The 16,026-nt window shown below is 30.5% G+C and overlaps 1 protein-coding gene across 4 annotated transcripts in view; it reads left to right on the forward strand.

Moving 5' to 3' along the window:
* The first annotated feature begins 8,088 nt into the window (after positions 1 to 8,088).
* Positions 8,089 to 16,026, forward strand: part of LOC149543245 (uncharacterized) — a 245,324-nt gene continuing 237,386 nt past the window's right edge. For all 4 annotated transcript variants that reach the window (XR_016355608.1, XM_089798096.1, XM_089798094.1 and 1 more), the window contains exons 1-3: positions 8,089 to 8,529; positions 8,611 to 9,085; positions 9,199 to 9,212. Coding sequence is in view for 3 of the 4 variants with exons in the window: in XM_089798096.1 (XP_089654222.1) it covers positions 8,284 to 8,529; positions 8,611 to 9,085; positions 9,199 to 9,212 (735 nt within the window). In the remaining variant the exon portion in view is untranslated. The remainder of the gene's footprint in view (positions 8,530 to 8,610; positions 9,086 to 9,198; positions 9,213 to 16,026) is intronic.

The raw sequence follows: 16,026 nt of genomic DNA on the forward strand, positions 1-16,026 counted from the left end.
AAATAATGGTAGCACCCAAAGATGAATATAAAACAACCCTCACTTATCCATGGTGAACATTTTCATATTTAGTGTTACCATTTGGGTCGTGTAATACACCAACCACTTTCTAAAGGGTTTCTATCAGCATATTTTTAGATAACTCTACATATTATATGGAGAACTACATGGACAATTTCACTACCTATGGTTTCACCTCTGAGGAAGCCCAAAACAACTCAGAGAAAGTCTTCAAAAGATGCAAAGTACATAACTTATCCTTAAACAACAAAAAAAATGTTATATGACGACCAGGGCCATTTTCATCTACTTTCTACTCAATGGTTTTTTTCATACCATTGATCAGGGCTTCATATTCTTGAATTTCATTAGTACAAGGAAAAAGTATCTTGTACACCTTGGGTAGAGAATATAACTGAGATGTGATAAACAAATTTCCAACATGAGATCCTTGTTGTGTGAAAGAGTCATCAAAGAACATCTTACATGCCTTCTATATGAGAAGCATAATAGTCTCATCTAGAAACTCAATATTCAGGGGTTGAACATTAGCCAATGGTGCTTTTCCAACTGATCAACAATTACTTGCCCTTAAATAGTGTTTTGGTCAACGTATTCAATGTAAAATTCACTGAGAATCATGACCAATTTAACCAACCTTCTTATTAATGTTTCTTTATTCAATAAACATTTTAATGGATCAATCTTTGAAACTAGTTTGATAGGATGGGCCAATGTGTAGTATCTAAGATTTTGAGAAGCAAAGACCACCTTCGAGCAAGCTTTTTTGATGAGTGTGTATTTTACTTCATAAGAGACCAAAGATTAATGATATAATAGATTGCTCTTTCTTTCTTATTTTCATCCTCTTGTTCTAAAAGTGCCCCTAGCGATGTAGCATTTTCTAAGATGTATAGGATCACTGACTTCCCATTAATGGGAGACATCAGGATTAGTGGATTTTCAAGACATTGTTTTAGCTAATTTAAGCTCTTTTTTATAGTGCTCATTCTATTTGTAGGTGACACTTTTATGCAATGTTTTTGTAAATAATTGTACCTCGTCATTTGATTATCATATAAATCTTCTAATGGATTGTAGCCTTCCTTGTATCCTTCTCATTTGACTGATGGATGATACATGTAGCTGTGACACAACACTTCAATAAGTAATAAAATAAAAGGTTAGATCAATCATATAATTCAATAAAAGAAACATGATTAAGCAAACAAGATGGCTTATTGCCTCCTATCTAATGCGAGTATGAATTCTCTCCAATTTTTAAAGCCTTTTTGAATTATCTCCAATTTTTAAAGCCTTTTCAATGACTATAGATGAGCTACTAGAATGAAGGTTTTAATATGAATGCAATCTATTTTTTTTTTTTCATTTTTGATGCAAATAATAAGATAAATTAATCTAGATGAACAATAATGATCTAGGATGAAAGATTAATCTAAATGAACTCAAAAGCAATTTGTTCAAAAGTTATGCACAAAATCTCTAGAGAATTCTCAACATGATAACCTTACTCATCAATTGCACATGAGAAATAAGGGATTGGAGTCTTAGATTTATACGTCCAAAGGTTGAGTTAGAGCCGAGTTTGAAACCATGCACCTCTTGTTGATCAAATACCTTGGGAGATGGAAGCATAGTTCACTTTTATGATTTTTACTAATTTTAGAAGATAATGGAGTTAACTAATCCATTTGATTTATAAAGCTCAATTAACAACTCTTCTCTTTTTAAAATTTATACACAAATTGGTTAACTTGCTTTTCGGATTTATGCATAGTTAAGTTAATTGCTTTGTTTCTCTTTTTTTATTTATTTTTTAGATTAAATCAGCTTTCCACTCAAACTTTATTTTTATCTTCTTTTTATCAATTGTAGAGAATATTTGAGAAGATAATTGAATATTTATCTCATTTAATTAGATTTTCTCAATTTATGAATATTAATTCAATAATTGATATTTTTAGCTCAATTTAATTCAACTTAATTCCATTTTCATGTGTAATTGGAAAATGGGTTCAATTTCTATTTATATGCTAGGATATTAAATTAAATTAATTGATTTAGGATGATTTAATTGGCAATTAATGTTGATATTTATGAATTAAAATATTTTTGACAATTATTGCAAATGTTGATGATTTGTGCAATTTGATAATTAGATCAGATAATTGATTGAAATTGATTGCCTTTTGGGTTAAGACTTCTATGATTTTTTATCAATAATTAAGAATTAGGGGCATTTGGTTTAGAAGACCATTTTTAGGTGATTATAGCCCCATATTGTATGCTATATGAGACACACTCTATGACAAGAAGTAGGGACCTTTAGTTAATATAAGATTTTGAACAACAATATTCCCTATAGACTTCCCCACAAGTAGTACCACAATTGTAGGTTCATAGTACCAAAAGTACTCCTTTATGCATTTAACTAGGGTGCTAAATATGGTCCCATTACAACAATGATAATTGAATATCATGGAGGACATAATGGATCATATGATATATGACATTACATACTCATTATCTATAATGCCCCAAGTGTAAGGACCAAATTTTGGTTATATTCTATAAGGTCAATAAACCACCAATCTAATCCTTACAAATAGATATTGATAATTGTGTGTGTGTGTGTGTGTGTGTGTGTGGACAAAAGTACCCTCATTCCCCTCCCCCCTCTCGATGGTCTTGTGTAAGACCACATAGGTAATTGTTGATTAAATTTAAATTGTTGTTTTAGTTCCTTGTTTTTTTTTTTTTTTTATTAGACTATAGGAACCGGGTGCAACACGACCCCCCCTATAAACTGCAGTGTGCCGGGTAAACTTTTTAACATGACCGGTAGTGCTGGCGCAACATGCCCACTGGTACCACGGAGACGGGGGAGACTAGAACCCGTGACCAACCCCCTGCAATAGGGAAGATTTAGAGTTTTAGTTCCTTGTTGAGAATGTTATTATTTTCTTAATTTTGCCAACAATGCAAAATTTAATGTTGGGCTACTCAACCAAATATTGTTGTAATGGTCCTATATGCCACAAGGACATGCCTTTACTTGATTTGAACTAAGGGTTTACTATTGTGACCATTTTTTAATTATAAATTCTTGAATTAATTATTTTTATCTTCAAATTTAAATTTTTTTTATTGAGAACCTTGTTGTTGATAAATATTGGCAAATTATGATTTTGATGTGACTTATGTATGGTCATAACCAGGAAGGGTTACTAACAAGTCATATAGGGGAGTAGAGCACTGGGAAATTTAATTCTATTATAAGATATGAGATTCATAGGGGAGGCTCCCATGATACCATCCTTTCCTATGTCATGAGTGTTATGGATTATGTCCTCATAATCCTTTGTGTATTTTGTATTAGCATAATATAAAACCTTGAGAAAGTATGTACTAAGTTATTACTTTAAAAAGGTGAGGTTATACATAAATGATGGGGATTAACTAAGAACTATGGAACTAAAAAGTGATAGACATATTAAATGTCTTGATCAAGAATCAATACCTAATAAAAGTGCAAGAACATGACTTTTCAACATCTTGAGTGAATCTTGAGGTACAATTAAATTATTCCCTATACAAAGAGTGAGTGTCATGTGTCAAATATACTTGCATGGGATTGCATTGCAAATAATAGTACTTTGAGATAATATGTCTATGTATGACTACATTAAAAATTAAAGAATTATATAAAGGATGCATATGTTAGATACATTAGGAATATTGAAAATAAATCATCCCATTATATGCTATCTTATTCATAAATTTGTGAAATGCTAGATTTGGGAAAATGCATTTTCACCATGAGATAAGGCTCGAGCTTTGTATTTCCTAAGGATTGAGTTAAGTTTATTTCTATACTTATAATGATGATGTTATGATACATTATAACATGCGTTGTGATTTTTTAATTCACATGATTACTATGATGATGCAGAGGAGTGTTGGATTTGAGTTGTTCATGTTAAAATTATGTTTCATAGAAGATTAGAGGGTAAATGGATGTTATAATAGATTTGTTCATATGCTCATATCTATTTGTGTTTCATACATAATTATTTTATAAAATATGGATTTGAGTTATTTGATGAATTGTTGTGAGTTATTCAAATGTTATATGCTTAAATGATGTTCTATTCCTATGTTTGTGTATGTATATGAATAGTTGCCTTATGATAATATTATGAGGATACAATTAAGTATTTGTCCTTACATGATTTTGATTGAAAAAAATTGGTGTATTTTTACTATAAAATTTGGGCATGAGAGGAAATTCTAGAAAACTTGAAAGAAAATCTTATTCAAAGTTCACATTTGAGCTTTATTAACTTTGTGAATTCTAATTGTTTTGTATTATAATAATAATGTCAAATTGGAACAATACAACACAATTATAATTTGATGTTGATCCTAATGTTTAAATACTAGTTACACTTTCATTATTTGAAATCTGATTCAAGAATGTTAGAACTCAATCATTATTGTTTCAAATTTTATTTTCATACAAAGATACATATGAGATTAATATAAGTTACTTTTCTTACAATATTACACCCTTGAGGAGTTGCAATCTTCAAGATTTATTCTTAGATTTTAAGATATTACTCTAATGATCAATCCTCAATATTTATTATAGCTACCAAGTGTTGGTAACGAGTTCACTCTACACATTTAAAGATAATTGTAAAACCTTAAGGTACTATATTTAGATATTCTTATCATGAAGTTACATGTATCTTTATGTATGTATTCTTAAGTGGAATAATGCATATTCATATGACAATTCCCTATATTTCAAGATCTCATCTCCTCCTCAAGGTTGGAATGAAGTTTTACTAGAAGATTAAGAACTTCACTATTAAGTATAATTACATCCTCATTGATTTTAGAGATTTATGTATTTCTAAATCATACTTAAGCCATATCATAATTATGATTATTTGAAGGTTTAAATTAAATTTAAATATAAAAACATTTTAACTTATTCTCACCAATTTCTTAAGATCAAATGTCTTTGCTCATGTTAAGTATGATTTACCTTCCCATTGAAGAAGCTTCTTCAAGTTAACAAAATATCCATAGTAATGGTAATAAAATTATGTAAACATGATATTTTTATTATGTCATTATCTATATTTATATATGTCCAAATAAGGGATTTGGTTATAGGTTTATATCACATATCTTAGCTCAAAATGTAAAACTGATTTATAGGAGACAAGAATATTCAATTTAATGCTAAGAGATTTAATGAGGCAATTATCAAAGTCAATCATTTAAATATATTCTAATACATATTCTAATATTAATTTTTTTTATCGATCATAGTCTAATATTAATTGACAATGAGTAAATTACTAATTTGTTAGGCCTAATCATACTTTTAAAATTAAATAGTGAGTTATTATAACAAATGTAGAATATTATAGTTTGATGGAGGGAGATTTTTTTTTAAATTAATTCAAACCGTGTCCTTGATAATTTTTAGGAGCATTCACAAGCAAGTGCTCCCATAGATTTTGTAATAATAGACACTTGAAAGATTAAGCTCTAAAATTTGAAGGAGGTGGAGGCTTCATGATTATTTTTAAGTAAGAAATAATGTTAAATTTAAAATTATAATACATATTTGAATCTAAAATATAGAAAAAAATTTTAAACTAGTATAGACAAATGCCATTTAAGAATAAAATTTTAAAAAAATGACAAGAAACATATTTAACCTCACCTAGAACACACACTTTAATATCTAAATTTAAAGGACAAAAGACTTTTTATTATTATAAAAACTTAACTTTATCATTTACTATTATTTTATTATCATATCATGGAGATGATCTAGGAGTTGAGCACATTTAAACAACTCTATAGTGTTTAATAAATGTCAAATATAGTCAATATTGCACAAAAATTTGTGACTTCGAAGTTGTTTTTATTGATAATGACTACCCATAATTGAAAGGAACGTATTTCGTAGATCTAAAAAGTAACAAATCATGCAAAGCCACACTAGCGCACTAAGAAAACATGCTTCACTGCATAAATACCATTTCACCTTTTTTTTTGGCCTTTTTTGGACACCTCTTCAAAATGTGTACTAGGGTGACATCATATTTGATGATGTAGCTCAAAAACCTTAGTTATAAGCAAGGGACTTTCTAAGTAAGATGGTATGAAATATTGGAATTGATTTGAAATTTCTACATAGAATTTTGAAAGGTGCAAAATTAAGGTACTCAACTACTAGATCATCTCCCAAGAAATCCTAGTTTGTCAAAACACATTTTAGAATCATTTTTTAAAGGTAAAATCTATCACCATGTTTTGGGTGAATTAAATATTACCATAAAAAATAGATAAAATATATAGGGAAAGAGTATAAGTAGGTGAGTTTGTTCCAATAGTTATGTACTCCACATACCTCATCTCTCAATTACTATTTTAAAGGAGCTAAAAATAAATTGATGACTAAAGATTCATTAATAAGTTTCACATATACCAATAATCAATTATTTCTTTCATTTTTTTTGGTTCATAATTGATTCACTTGTACACTACAACTAGACATTATAGATGACTTTATTAGTTATTTTGTAGATCTCACCGTAATTTATGTTTGGTGGTGATTCCAACCTTTTAAAATTCATGCATTTCCTTATTATATAAATCATGTACTAGTTGCATATTGTAAGCAATTTTTTCCAGTATGGAATAGACATCAGTTTCTTTGTTCTTGTATGCTCTATTTTATTTCATCATTTTTTCTGCTGCAAGACAATTATTTATTTTTCTTAGCTAGATCTTATAGTTGTGGAAAATTCTACATGGTATCAAAGCTTAGGTGCTAGAAAAGAAATGTAAGTTTGTGTTTGCAGATGTGACAAATCAAAGCTTTCAATAATGGAGTTTTTAGCATTTGTCTTTCTCATACCATTCAATTATTTCAAATGAAAGTCATCGATTCTACTTAGGCCCACAAGTAGAGACTTGCATCGAAATAGCATGGCATTAGAGGTTGGACCCGATTGTACATCAAAGATAGGTCAAGATCATGCTCTCTTCACATGTATCTTGTCTTTCTTCTCTCTAAAGATGCACTACTTTTGTGGATTTGTCATGCTTCTTGGTGCGAATGCTTCCTTTACTTCCATACTCAATCAGATTTATAGACATTGGCACCTATATTTTTCAGTTAATAATTTTTATTCTTGCATGGTTGAGTAGTGTTGTTAGGGTCACTCATACGAAATCTTGTGTCAACTACATCCTTGAATAATAGATGTTTTGCCTTTGTTTGCCATCTATACTTTCTTTGAGGGAGCTATGCAAATCGTTGTCTACTGTATCTTCGATTTGATTGATAGATGTTTTGTCTTTGTTTGCCATATGTTCATTTTTCGAATAGTGTCATTGGGGGCACTCATGCAGATTAATCCTGATCTTCACCTTGGTTTCAGAGAAGCTTCTTCATTCAACACTATGATAGTTATGATTTGACAGATGTCTACAATTTTTCATGTCTCAGAGATTTTTCATTGCATCTTTGTATATGTTGAGGGGGGGTCTTAGTCATACCGAGCTTTCCCTCTTTCCTCCTTTCTTCATTAGCTTCTATTCTCTAGTTAGAACTAAGGGGGGTATTAATGTTGGTCAATTCTAACCTCTCTCTGTTTCAATCCATAATTTACGGATGACTTCATCAATTATTACACAAATCTAGCCATAATTTCTGTTTGGCAGTAATTTCAACTTTTTAATATTTATACATTTCTGTATTATATAAATCATACACTAGTTGCATATTGTAAGCAATTTTTTTCACTATGGAATAAATATCAGTGTCTTTGTTCTTGCATGCTTTTAATTTCATCATTTTTCCTACAAGCATGATTGTTTTTTTTTCTTAGCTACATCTTATGACTGTAGAAAAATGATCATTTTTTAACCATTTCAAATTCAACAATTCTCCACATAACTTCATTCATACTTAATATATGTTTTTTCAAATAACTAAGTTATATGAAGAAAGAGACATCAAAAGCATGAGGTAAAACTTTTCGCAGCACCATTGGTACTCGGTTTTTCGTTGTTCTCTGCAAGTCTTCTGCCTGAGCATTCCTCTTCTTTGTTATCAACTGCTGTCCCCTGTTTTCGATTTTTCTCTGCCTACCGAACCGAACAAATTCATTACTACTCGGCCTGCTTTATTTGCCACATAATTGCCCAGTTCAATTTTCCTTGCTAGAAATGCAACATTTACAGGAAAATCCGCATCTTTTGTGCAATTCATGCGGTAAAGATTTAGGGTTTATTAAGCGTAATGTTAATGTCCCACAATTTCTCAACTGTAACGAATGTGACAAGGCTCAGAAATCCCATCCTGACTATGCTTTCCTTCAAAATTGGGACACAGATATATTCCTTGAACCTTTCGCGGATTTCACATTGGAAGGAAGCGATGGAGGAATTGTGAAAGCACATAAGGCAATTCTGGTATGTTACAAACCCTAGTTGGTTACAAACCCCAAGTTCTTACTCTGTTAAATTTTATATTGATATATGACTTTATCTCAGGCAGGGAAGTCCAAAGTTTTCAAGACAATGCTGATGGTAGGAATGTCTGAATCTTCTAGTAGTAAAGTGAAAATATCAGATATGACAGCTGGAGAATTGCATCCGTTAATTGAGTTTCTGTATACAGGCAGGGTAAAGCAAGGAAGCCTGGAATGTCATGCGGTCGCACTTTACAGAGCTTCTCTTAAGTATGATCTGCCTCTTTTGACGGTCATATGCGAGCATTTTCTCGAAAATAATGTAAGTGGAGATATTGGTGGAGTTCTTGAGCTTGCTGTAGATCATAAAATGGAGAAATTTCAGAAAGTTGTGGTACCTTTCATTTTCAGCGAAGGGTTTATCGAAAGTAACCCTCCTGCTCTAGTGATGAAAACCCTGCGAGCGGCTTCCAAGTTCAAATGCTTTGCCGAGTACCGAAAGGAGAATTTCGTAGCTGTTTCTTTCTTAATGGAGATCGCTATCTATCGAGTGGCAGGTACACCTCTAATTAGTTAGTCCAGACATCAAATTATGTGTTTTTGTTTTGTCAAATATGATTTGTCTCTTCACAATGGAAAGTAAATGCGTTGTTTCTTTTGTGGTACGTAGATCATCTTTACCGTGACAAATTTGGCAACGGCTAAAGGGTAAACTATTTTGTTTACCCAGCCGCTAGCCCTAGCCTGTACCCTGCGGCGTACCCTGCCCTCCCGTCAGTGAAACGTCTGACCGAGTCTGACCGTGATCTGCCCATCTACGACCCTGCACGTGATCTGATCTGCCGATCTCACGTCACCGTAGTCCAAGCATCACACCAGGGAAAGACAACAACGATGTCCCACCCCACAATTTGGATGCTAATTGGTGAAATGAACCTCCATACTTAGGCGTTTTTGGTCAAAGTGGGAAATATTTTTTTGTGGTGGAAAGTATAGTAGCTTTTTAAAATTATACACTAAGGATAAATTAAGTGAACTTTTTAAAGTGAAATTAATCTTATAAATGTTAGATTAATTTTTAAATTTTGAACTAGTTTTAAATTGACATAATATATATTTTTTCAAACTTTTATATTAAATTTGAGATCATTTAACTATACTCAATTTTATAATTATAAAGCATTAAAGATCAATCATATTTACTAAAGAGACATTTTGAATATTTAGATTGGATTACATTAAAATACATATTTTTACATACAATTTTATAATATTTTTATAATTAATTTTTACAACCAAATTTCTAGAGCTTTATCTAAATGAACATTGTAAAATAGAAAAAAAAGAAGACAATTTATCAAATAAAGTGTGATTAATCTTATTCTTATAAACTTATTCTAACTTATTCTTAGTATTAATCTTATTCTTAGTTATAAACTTAAATAATATTATATTTAAGAATTAGATTAAAGTTTATTTTTTATATTATATTAAATATAAATTTAATAATATATTTAAATAAATCTAAGAATTAGATTAAGGTTCAAATTTTATATTATATTATATTTAAATGTAAAATATATTATATTCATTTTGGTACTGCAACATAACATAAACCTATAGGTAATAAAGTTTTGTTAACTTAATAAATCAAAGGTTGTATTTCAAAGTTACTATACATGAATTTTTTTGATTTCAAGTTATCCATTCTCCATTTAGACTTTTGTTGAAAAAAGAATAATACTTGCTAAATAGGCTATGATTCCAACTATACAAATTTATGAAATAACATGACCTAATGTTTTAATTTCTAGCATTTAACACTTCTCCAATGTAGCCTTCAACCCCTATAAGTGAATGTATAGTTGATTTGAAGTTATCATGTCTCTATTTAGACCTTTGTTGCAAAGAAAACATTAATAGCTAAGTATAGTATGATTCAAACTACACAACTTTATGAAATAAAAATAGATTTTTTTTGAATTACTAAGATTGAACCTTAAATATTCTACTAACCTAGAATAGTCCATCTAGAAAAAAAATTAAATATAATTACTTTTGAAGCGTTCTTTTGATTGTTATCCCACTAACCTATAAGATAAATACCTTGACTTGAGAACTTACAACTATGTATTTATAGATAGTCCTAGTTAACTAGAAAAGCATTTACAAGACATTTAAATTTTTAAATGAAGGTATCAAGTAAATGCATTTGAAAACTTAGAAATTAAATCACTTCAACATTGTTGCATAACATCACTTGTTTCTTGACTCCATGTAATATTAGGTTGGTAACGAAAAATGCAAGTTCATTAACCTCTAATAGAGAATTTATAAGTAAAATAGTCATTCAAACTACAAAAGAAAATTATAGTAAAACATAAAAGAAGATGGCAAAATTATATTCTCTTTTCCCAAATAAGTTAAGGTCAAGAACATCCATAAATGTAATAAAAATCATTGTTATATGTTATATATAAAGTACCTATATAAATGATGAATCTATTGTGAATTATCAAGCTACTTCATCCAAAATGTCATTGTCAAAATGAGAAGTAATTAAACTTACACATTGAATAAGTCTCTTCCCACCCCCCCACTCAACATTGTAGTATTAAATGTATTCTAAACTATCAAAACATTGGAAAATCTAGTAAAGTATATTGAATATTTGTAATAGTGTTGATGATAACTCCCCATGCTAATTTCATTAAAACCTGCATATAAACATATACTTTGGTTGTTAAAAATAGATGCATGAAAATATATATGCATGAAAATCGTAAGAAAAAATATTTAATAATGATTTTACCTTCACTAGTTTGCATTGCTTACATTGTTCCTGGTAGCTGATTAACATCGATACAAAATGGTAGCCCATGTTGTCCACTATTCTTTTCACCATCTTAACTTGCAATGACATGTATAATTAATTAGTCAACACAAATTAGTCCTTTATTTAGAAGTATAATATCTAGTTAATATATTAGTAATATTGAAATTCTTAATTACCTGAAATCCTTTGTTCAAATGCTTGAGTGGGGATAACACCAATAGTTGATGATGGTTGAGTTTCACAAATTGTACATGCTAATTATTTGATTAAGTATAGAAAGGATGTTAGAAGCAAAAAAGAATGACAATATTATAATTAATGAATTAACATATTTAATCATTAAATATTACCATCTATAGTTTGCATTTCATCTATTGTTGATTGGTTCAAATCAGTAGAGAAGGGCAGTCGACGCTGGCATGTATTCTCTACATCCTTCAAAGCTACAATCAAATAATTTTGCACATAAATAAGAGGAAGAATTATTATTATGAAAATTACTAGAACAAATTAAAATAAATGTACTAACCATGTTCCATGATAGTAGTTGTTTCTTCTTGTATGGCTATGCTTGAACGATGTAAGACCTTCTTTTTCTTTTTCTTTCTATGAGATATGAAATGGAATTGAAACTCTTCCTGCCCTACAGCTCTTTCATTTGATTCTTGATGAATGTCACTATGTCTTTGGAGAACAATATGTTTTTTATGTAGTTTGGTTGGACTAAACCATGGTGGTATTCGTCCCATGGGCATGTTCTCAGTACCAGGGATTGTTGTAAACTTTGAAAGGGAAGACATAGATGCATGAAAATCTTTTTTAAATCTCTCAAAACGTTTAGTAAATATGAGTTTTACATCTTCTCCAGGTGGTAGATTTTGGAATAATAAATTCATATAATCCAAAGCATTTTGATACACATCATAGGAAGGACTTGACGAATTCGAACCATCTATACAAAAATAAAAATTAAGTTAAATAAATTAAAAAAATATATATTTTAATTGAAAATTCATGGCATTGAGAGTTACCAATTCTTTGGTCTTGAACACTTTGAACTCCAATCACTTCCTGATCTTCTAACAGATTATATGCATCTGCACTTTGAATAATAATTTATTAAGCTTAAGAATCATAAAAAATCAATAATTATTTTTACTATGAAAGATAAATAAACATTACCAATGATATTATTCTCATGATAGGAACTCTCTCCACCAATATTACCATGATCAACCAATGGAGTAACACCTTCTATAGTTCAATTCATTTTTTGTTAGTTCAAAGAAAACATAAACTTTGAAAATAAATCTATATAATAGTCAAATGCTAGAAGAAACTTACCAACAACTTGATCATTTTCAGTTGTTTGGTTTCTCTTTATAAGATCTAAAATCTTCAACACATGCTTACATGTGTTTCCTCTTTGTGCCCATTGACAATCACACACGTGCAAATCTGGTCCAAATTTTCTAACAATGTACCACTTCATAGGATCGGATTGACTTCTTATTTTGTATGGGGTAAAAGCACAAACATGTGTCACCTTTTGTGATATCTTGTACCGTTTCGGCCGGAACACCTTCGACCATAACGGTTTCGGTCGTAATCGATTCGGCCGTACACACGTGGCGGTTTCGCGCGCCTACATGGCGTGTACCGTTCCGGCCGAAACTGGTTCGGCCGAAACTCAAAAAGGGAATAAAACTCCGCACCAACCTCTAGCGGCTATCATTGTTACTGTTGCGGTTTATGAATGTTTGGAGAGCGGATTAAGGGATTTTCACGACGTCCTTTTCTTTGTACTACTTCAAATTGTAATTTGGTTGCTATAACATGATTGCTATAGTGTAAAACTTTTTCTCCAGGCTTGTATTCAATAAATTCAATACCACTACCAATTACCCTTGTTTGTTGATAATATGTTCCTTCAATAACGACTAATCCAATTGGATATGACTGTTCATCAGCATCTATAGTTCCTTCTAGCAACTTGTGTTTTGCTTTTGTGCATCTTAAAAGATAATAGTCCACATTTTCTGCATTATCTGGTAAGGCTTGAACTGCAAAAATATCTCCTGCATGTATATAAAAAGAGAAATATAAATTAATTTAAAAAAATATATACATGTATATTAATTTATATATATGTATATATGCACACAAACCTGCCACAACTAAATCAGAAATGCGCTCATAATCAGCTGAATATACAGGATCATGAATGTCAATGTCAATGTCAACATCTTCAAAATGAGGCTTTCTAACTATCTCCTTCAAATCCCAATGTGAAACATATCCATTCTCAATATTTTCACATGCACTCACTACATTGTCCTTAATGCAATCATCACAAAAACATGTTTTCTCTCTTACTTTAAGTACTGGAGGTTTATGGTTTCCTGTAGTCATCACTTGATGTAAACTTCTAATTCCAGGAATCGTTTGACAATTGCAAGGATTAGATCGATCTATATCTGTTACAAATACAAAAACTAATTGTCATATTTCAAAATAAATATTTAATTAAAAACTCAACTTGATTTGAAAAAGACATTAAAAATAAATATAATTTAGTTCACCTTTCACCTCCCAAAAGTAACGCTTATTGTATTCAGTATCTCGAGTAGCAAAATGAACTTTGCACCATTCAACAATATGATTTGCACTCTCTATCCTATTCCCTGTATGTACATAAAATATGCATGTATATATAAAATTTAAAACATATGCTAATAGAGTATTAAACATGTACATTTAAAAAATGCATATATTTACCTGCAAGTTCATGTTGTCGAAGTGCACGTTTTATACATGCTCCTGCTCCATCATGCTCCCCTTTTCCGTGTCCACTTTCAAAGAAATTCCATAAAAACTTAACATTGGTTCTAGCATGTTGCATTGCTAACCAATTAAATGCTTTTGCAGATTTGAATTGTCCTGTGAACGTGAAACATGATAAGTATCTACAATTATCCAAGTACATATATTAAATAGAAATAGACATGTCCAAATAAATAAAAGTTAAAATAAAGTTAAATAAATGTGTAATTATTTGGTGTATACTAACTTACACATCCATCAGACCAAATCCAGTGCTCTGAAACATTTATTCCACGATTTTTGAGATCTTCAGAGAACATTGCAAAACAATGAGCCACATAACTCCTGTCATGAACTTTATCATCGCTAATATAGAAATGAACCTCTTTGATGATGATGCGTTCATTTTCATTCAATCTTTCTATCTGATCCACTTCAAATTGTGCATGTCTATAGGTCACTTGCACAAATATTGCAACTTGTTCAGAATGATAATATTGGCTTTGGAGCTCTGTATGAGGTGCAAATGTATAATTCTCAGAAAAATCTACAATTGAAAGTATACAACCAAGTGGAAAACAATTTTTGGAATCATGAAACTGTTTAGCTTGCCATCGTGCACCATGACAATGTTGGATATGTGGATATATCAATGGACGGAACTTGGCCATGAACTCATCATAATGCAATTCACTCTCCTTCAATACAATTTTTCTAGATTCATCCCCTCTATTATTTTGGTATGTCTCATATTCATATCTCATCCATGAAACTGGTGTGGATTCATTAATATTCTCAACTTGCATAATTTGAAAAAATTTGTGTAAATCTGCACAATCTTCACACTGATTTTTGATGCATTGCACTTTGAATTCATCTGAATCTTCTAATTTATCACATAATATGGACCTCACAAATTGTGTTGTACTGCTAGGGATGACCAAATTAGGATCAAGTATTGCCATAACTTTTTTAAATGATTGCAAGTGTAGACCAAATTCAACATGATTTCTACAACAACAAGTTTCTCGCATCTTATTTATGCGTACAAAGGAAGGACGTAAACTCTCAAACATTCTTTGACATATTTTGACATTTGAAAATTCTTGTTTGAATGCTTCAAAAAGTTCACTTTGAGTTATATCTATGAAATGTTTTGGATGTTCAATTTTGTCCCCTGTTTCTTGATTTTTAATTTGTATAGTATCACGCCTATTGAAAGAAACACGAGAATGTGTGGTCCAAAATTCAATAACTTGTCTTTTTACTTCTTCAGAAATCCTGTCTTTTCGAGGAACTCTACAAATAGTCACCCAGTTATTCTCAATGTTATCATCTAGTATATTTCTCCTCTTGATGTATCTCTGGACAGTTCTTCTAGATATATGTAGTACATCAAAAATTGCACGTACCTATTTTCTATGTGTCAATTTTCTACTAGATATAGTAGTCATCAGTGCTCTACGTGCATTACTCAAATCACCTCCTCGAGTTGTGTTGTCAATTTTGTTATAAGCATTTTGCAAATTTTCAACTATTGTTTTATTAATATTATGAGGATGGTTTTTCCTGTTATCAACACCCAACAACTCTAAGACAGGTCTCATATCTCTTCTCCTAAATAACTTGGCAAATAATTGTGCCTGTCCAAATATACTTTTATCTTTGAAATATTCATCCCACATGTTCTGACAATGCTTTTTGATAGTGTTATCATTTATCATATCTTTAGATGGAATTTGGTTAAAAAGTAGTTCTTCATCCAAATCCATCAAATTTTTTATGCTTTCTAATTTGTCTCTATCAATAGAACTGCCAATTTCTTCCTCTTCATTACTT

This window comes from Cupressus sempervirens, chromosome 8 (genome assembly GCF_028749045.1).
Source record: "Cupressus sempervirens isolate cs-2001-9-10 chromosome 8, ASM2874904v1, whole genome shotgun sequence".
NCBI classification, from domain to species: Eukaryota; Viridiplantae; Streptophyta; class Pinopsida; order Cupressales; family Cupressaceae; genus Cupressus; species Cupressus sempervirens.